The 7,192-nt window shown below is 27.8% G+C and overlaps 1 protein-coding gene across 1 annotated transcript; it reads left to right on the forward strand.

Moving 5' to 3' along the window:
• Positions 1–960: 960 nt before the first annotated feature.
• On the forward strand, positions 961–3,710 carry LOC114942497 (F-box only protein 21-like). The gene is made up of 6 exons (XM_085482417.1): positions 961–1,193; positions 1,254–1,396; positions 1,818–1,962; positions 2,165–2,248; positions 2,494–2,794; positions 3,165–3,710. The coding sequence occupies exons 2-6, from the start codon at positions 1,353–1,355 to the stop codon at positions 3,317–3,319; spliced, it is 729 nt and encodes a 242-aa protein (XP_085338543.1). The 5' UTR covers positions 961–1,193; positions 1,254–1,352; the 3' UTR covers positions 3,320–3,710.
• Positions 3,711–7,192: the final 3,482 nt, after the last annotated feature.

Below are 7,192 nucleotides of genomic sequence, written 5' to 3' on the forward strand. Positions count from 1 at the left end.
TGAAAAGCATGTATCTTACTGTAAGATATTTTTATAATATTTGTCTGGATGTGATGCCCAGAGGCGCAACGTGGAAGACGGTGAAAAGGTGAAAACAGGATTGTTCCAATGTTCGATTAATCATGCAATAATAATAGGTTTATTATAGAATGTGTAAATTATTAGATATAAATCACAGTTTATCCGCGACGCGTGTATATATATATATATATATATATATATATATATATATGTGTGTATGTATATAGTATTCCTTTGTCGTGCGATCTTATCTAATGATGCTTTTATGTATGAGTAATGTAAGAAAAATAGGAAACAACGCCGAAAAGGATAAGACGTCGCGTACACAACGTGTCTCACCCTAAGGAGAAGGGAAGGGGAACAAGATTAAGCATGGGCGAGCACGAAATTCGGCAGTGAATAACAAGCGATACTGAGCGATTATCGAGTATCAATATATTATCGGAGCGCTCGAGACTTAGAATTATTTCGGAACTCAGAATTGTTCACTCTGATACAGCAAGGCATATATATATATATGTATGCGTGATAGGACGTCTTGTCCTTTTCCGAAGGTATATATATATATATATATGCCTTGCTGTATCAGAGTGAACAATTCTGAGTTCCGATATAATTCTAAGTCTCGAGCGCTCCGATAATATATTGATACTCGATAATCGCTCAGTATCGCTTGTTATTCACTGCCGAATTTCATGCTCGCCCATGCTTAATCTTGTTCCCCTTCCCTTCTCCTTAGGGTGAGACACGTTGTGTACGCGACGTCTTATCCTTTTCGGCGTTGTTTCCTATTTTTCTTACATTACTCATACATAAAAGCATCATTAGAGAAGATCGCATGACAAAAGAATACTAGGCGGGTTCTGGACCAGGTCCTCTGAGGGGGGGGGGGGGGCGGGGGGGTTTTCGAGGGCGAGGGGGTATGACGTCACGCGGACGAGGGATCTTATCAGCAGATAAGATAAGGTATATTTCTAAGAAATATAATTATAAATTCTAAGAAGGGCTGCCGCTAAATCCATGCTTGACATGCGCCGACAATCAAGAGGGTTGATACCATGATCTATACGTTATCTGTATATTTCTAAGAAATATCAGCAGGTAAAGTTTCGGAGCGAACAAGTTGCTGCCTGCAACCTCGCAGCTTGCGGCCTCGCTGCCAAGATTACAAGGTGAGTACAGTCCGTATGTTTGTTTTATATCTTATTCCAATTTATTTTTATTTATCACAGGTTTTAGAAAAGAAACGTGGCCACGAAATAATTATATTCATAATATATCACAGCGTAGCCAGGAGACATGGTCTATATTGCAATCTGATAAATGTATGAATGTGCGAGGTCTCTCATTACTGTTTATTTTGGAAACCTAACTAGTAAGTACACAGTTTGAAAATTTGTGTTCTTTTTTTGTTAAAAACGGCCCTTGTTAAAATTTTTTATATTTAACTTTATATACTTAATATTTATTTAATATTTATTGTGTAAATATTTACACATGTCATGTGTGTTAATTTAATATATTGCTGCTGTGATATTAAGTGTACTCACATATTAAATTATTAAAACAACGGAAAAGAAGTGTAAAAATAACATAATAAGCATCTATTTTTTGTTAAATTAACTCAATTAACTTAAAAATTTCTGCAGACTGTTTATGAGACACGTGATAATTGTTAAATTTAACACAAATTTTTCAATTATGTATATAATAATAATTGGAATTATCTGAACTTTTCGGCATTTTTATTCTTATACAAACACATATACATATATATAATTTTATATTGTTCACAGTTCCACGAAGAGTTTGGAAAATGCAAGATGTTTTAATATAATTTCAGAACAATTCCCAAATTGTCTCCTCGATCAACTGAAGATGCTTGAAACAATGTATTTTAAGAGAAATGTTAATATTCCAATAACAAAACAACCTAACAAAGTTGGTAATTATTTATATATGGTCTCATCTATATATTAATTTTAACTAATTAATATACTTCTACCTTAACAAAGATATAAATTAATGAAATATACTTTATATTTTACTAGCAGATTAAATTACATATTATCTCTTATTTTTTCATTTACTTTCAGAACTCTGTTCATTTAGTCCTTGCTCATGTTTAATTGTTTTTTTTCAGATTTTATTTGGAATAATGGAACTATTTGCGTTTTTGACTAATGTACGTTTCGGAGTTAATCCTCATGAACATGGCATGCACGTGGTAAATCTCGGAAGGTATGCTAGTACTGTTAATAATTAAATAATAAAAATAAAAATATAAAAATATCTTTATGAAATTTATCTCCGATATTATTTACAATTATAAATTTTATAATAATCTATAATAAATAAGCTGTTATCTCTTATTTTAATCAGCTGTAATTCAACGTGCTACAAAAGTTTAATATTTTAGGACTTGCTTTGCAAGATGAAATAACAATTCAAATATAATCTTGCACTTTCCAGCTCAGCCTTAATTTTAAAAGTACAAAGCAGTTAAATAGACCAGAGGAAATAAGATTTGCGGTTGGAATGATAGTTACACATACCAATAGTGATCAATTTACAGATAGTTGTACCGGCGTGATAATCGGATGGCATCGATATAAAGATAGACACGTTACATATTTGTCCGCAAGCGATGTAATAAATATGGATATATGTGTATTGCCGTTGAACCACTGTTGTAATTGTCATGCTATAAAACAAGAAACTAATTATTATATAATTCTTACCCAAAATAATAAAATGTGTTGCGTGGAGGAAGGTATGAATATCATTAGACGAGTCTTTTTATAATTATTATATAAAATATATTTTATTTTGATTTTGATTTTTTTTTTAATATAGTTATTTTATTTATTTTATTGATCAAGATGAAGGTGTATATTGTGTTTTTATTTTATTTATTTTATTTATTTTATTTATCTTATTTATTTTATTTAATTATTTAATTTTATTTATATAATTTATTTTTATATTTATTTTGTTTTTATTTTATTTTATTTATCTTAATTGATATATTTCTTATTTATATATTATATGATATATTTGATATATTTCTTATTTCATTTATTTATTTGGTTTAAATTCGTAATTATAATCTTTTTTTTTTGTATTTACATTTTTTATTTTAGATCATATAACTTTAACAACGCCGCAATGGATCAATAATAGCGAAATTGGTCGCTATTTTTCTAAATTCGAAGGCACGCATTACGTGGCAAATAAAATGCTAAAAAGACTTTATCCGTATGATGCCGCTATAATTGCTCGAAATATTAGAGAATAGATTAGAGAAAGAAATTTCAAAAAAGAATATGTGAAAATTAGTAGTATAAATTAATAGTTTAAGTAGTCATAAATTAATAAATCACATAAATTTATACAATATTTAGAATGTACAAATGTTTTTAAAAACTTTTATATATAATTATTATATTAATTATATTAGACAACACACACACACATACGCTATTTAAAATGAAAAGATAACAAGGGAAGCCGGAAATACTGATTTTAATGAACTATTTGTATATTATTATCTGAATCAAAATTAGAGTCATATATTTTTTTCATTTTATTAATGATTTCTGTTGAAAAGAAAAAATCTAAGATGTTTGAGATTAATCCAAAGGAATTATAATTTTAATTATAATTAGTGTACTAAACCATAAAGTATATGCCAGAGAACTATATGTATAGATTGTATATTAATAAATAACAATAATAAAGAAGAATCTCTAGAGGGTTTTCTTTCTGATAACACATACAATTCTATATAAATTATAATTACCAATAATAATTTAACCAGCTCTAATTAGTTTGATATAAAATTTCAAAAGTTAATAATGTATTTAAAAATAAATTAACAAGACATAGCAATTAAAATCTGGTATTATTCTTACACTTTCCAGTTCATTTTTCGTTGTATAAAAACAGAGCACTTAAATACAAGATCAGAGAATATAAAATATGCAGTAAGAAGAAGGGTTACATATAATGTCAAACTTACAGATAGTTTAGTATAAATACAACAATGATAATCAGATATTATCAACATGTATAGTATATTGCGTTCATTATATCAAACCCTTATGTTCTACATCTGTTAAACTTTGTAGTGAAATGTGAATTTAATTACTATATATTAATTATTAGTAATTTCTTAATTCAACGCATATATTACATAATTCTTGAAAATAATAAAATATGTTACTTGGAAGAAAGTAACAAATGATATATTGCTATTTTGTGCTTCTATTTGCCTTCGTATATTTTAAGAAAATGCACATCAGTATAGGTAAAAAGGTAAAATATTCGTTAATTTCGAACTTCTTTCCTGCGTACGCACGATGTGACGGTTAACAAAAGGATATATTTCCTTCTTTTTCTAGACAAGGAGAAAGTTTCATTTTTCAGTTCTTCAGAATAAAAATAGACGTGGTGTAGACAGTATAGTGTTCATGAAACACGTGTTTGTGTTCTCTGCAATCGCGGTAAAACAACAGATAGAGATATGTTATTGATGTGCTTCTAAAAACAGAGAGTTAATGAAGGATTTTTATCTTAGGGCGAGGTTGCGTGGAGGAAATCACGAAAAACTTTTGTTTCAGTGAACAAACAAATATATGTATTCAGCTAACAGTGTACAGCGTTTCTGCGCTCTCTTCTCGATTTGACCAACACTTCCGCTGAGACTATCTTTTCTTTAAGAAACGTTCGCCAGGACCATTGCCACGAGACTGATTCGCACGTACGATCGCCGCTTCCGCGTTGCTGGATAACGCGCGCGCTCTCAGTCCTCGAAAATCGCGAGCGCTTTCTCCTTCTGATCGGGCGTTTCGCGCCAAGTTCGAATCGGGATTATTTCGTTTCCAACAGTTAATTACGCGAATAATTTATTTTCTTTTACTTTAATAATTTTCTTGAATAATTTTTATAATGCGGCTACATTAACGCGCTTATCCAACGAGGTTATCGCCATCATTCTTGTGTTTTATTGAAATTTTTTCATAATGACTACGATAACGTGCTTATCTAACGAGGTGATACGGATTATTCTTACGTTCAAAGATATCACTATTGAAGATACTATTAATTTTAGATGTGCCTGTAAGCAATTTCGGTATGCAGCTCAAACTAAGAAGTTTCGAGAACAAAAGTTTTATCAGAGGTATTTTTTTTATCTGTAAATTTTTTGTCATTTTATTTCATTAACAGCAGGGAGTATTACTTGTAAAAAAAATATATTTTAGAAAAATAAAATTAATATATGTAGAATATTAAAAATAAAATGTAATAAAATAAACATATAAAACTTTCAATAATTAATATTAAAACACGTAGGAAAACAGGCTAATAATGAAAGACAAGATGTAGAAAGCAGTGCGAACAATGATCTTTAAATAATTTTCTTCATTATTTAATTTATTCCGTTTAAAACTAAAACTAGATTTTAATAAAATATATTTTTTAAGAGTTATTTTTTGTAATAACTATTTTTTCTACATCTTTGCTTTCAATTTATTTTCCTATTTATTTTGATAATATGTATAATAAAATAAAATATATTAAAAATTAGAAATTCTGCACTTTTATTTTATTAATTAAATTATATAATTTTATTATTTTTATTAGATTAATTTAGTTATTAAATAATATTATTAATTAATTAGATAAATTATATCTTATAAATATTTCATATAATAAAAAATTAAATAATTTTTTATATAGTTATATAATAAGAATGTAACGTAAGTATGAGTTTGCCTATTTGCATTTATTATATTGTATATTGTAATGTAAAATTTATTTAATTAATTTAATTATAATTTAAAATTAATTATATTATATATTTTTCGTATTAAAATAGAAATAATTGTTATTGTGATTTATGCTTTAAATATACATATATTTAAAAAAAATTATTGCTTTGAAAATTCATTATACTGGTGCAATAACATTGTTTAATATAATTTTCAAAAATTTATTAAAATAGGAGTTGTGGAAATAATCGACCAAACTAGCAAGTAATAATTGTTTATTAAATTTCACGAAGGTAAAGATGTGCTATCTAGTAATTGTGCGAAAACTAATGTCGTTTATAAAATTGACTGCAATGATTGTACCGCATCATATATAGAATAAACGAAGAGACATCTTCCCAGCAAACACCAAGTAACAATTATATAACTGTTAGTTATAATTTCCCACTCAACAATATAAATGCAATATAACACACGTGTTATATATATATATATATCCTACAAAAAAGACATCACAAATGTAAAAAAGCGCTGAATTATATCTTTCGTCAGCAAAAATTGTTCTTTACAAAAAGTCGTAATCAGAAATATTATCTTCTCAAAAATTATGGTTATAGCCAAAATAATTCTTTGCAAAAATTAATCACCATCAAAAATATTTTCTCAAAAATTATATTTATAATTTATAAATATATCAAAAAAAGAATACAATTTTTAAAAAATAAGAACACCAATAATAATAGCAGGAAAAACAGTAATATTAATAACTTAAATGATCGTACATATATTGTGTTACCATACATGGGAAATTTCAGCGACAACATCTCTAAATTGCTTAGAAAAAAAGGACTAAGAGTGGTATATAAATTACAGAAAAAACTAAGTAGCCTTATCAAAAGAGATAAGGATACCACTCTTAAATTAATTAAAACAAATGTCGTTTATAGATTGGAATGCATTGATTGCAATGTTTCTTATATATATATATAATACAAATTATGATAATTAACTTTTAACAATAATTGACTATATATTATACAGGGTGTTTCATTTTAATTAACGCATTGAAATAGTGGAGAAAGGCACGTGGAATTGAAAAAAGTCTCAGACAAAAGTTATAGGGCTCGGATGGAGGAAAGATAGCTATACCAGATTTTACATTCAAGGTGATTCGAAGGTCACAGGAATGCCATATAGAAAATTCTTCTAGATGAGATCATGGCATTTTCAAAACATTAATTATCAAACTTGATAAAATTAGAACATTCCAAGATATGGCATATCGAAACAGTGCTCACAAATCGTCAATTGCGCGGTATTGTGGATATTGACCCCAAGTTGTACTAACAATAATAGAATGTATGGCATGTTCGAGGCTTCTTAGCTTGCACGCGCGC

Source organism: Nylanderia fulva, unplaced genomic scaffold, assembly GCF_048542155.1.
Source record: "Nylanderia fulva isolate GAGA-0341 unplaced genomic scaffold, ASM4854215v1 Scaffold200, whole genome shotgun sequence".
Lineage (NCBI taxonomy): Eukaryota > Metazoa > Arthropoda > Insecta > Hymenoptera > Formicidae > Nylanderia > Nylanderia fulva.

Excerpts from the sequence above, each read along its gene's own strand:
- LOC114942497 (XM_085482417.1), top strand. The coding sequence starts at position 1,353 with ATGTGCGAGGTCTCTCATTACTGTTTATTTTGGAAACCTAACTA. Across the intron at positions 1,963-2,164 it reads TAACAAAACAACCTAACAAA|ATTTTATTTGGAATAATGGA; the intron begins GTTGGTAATTAT and ends GTTTTTTTTCAG. Across the intron at positions 2,249-2,493 it reads ATGAACATGGCATGCACGTG|CTCAGCCTTAATTTTAAAAG; the intron begins GTAAATCTCGGA and ends TGCACTTTCCAG.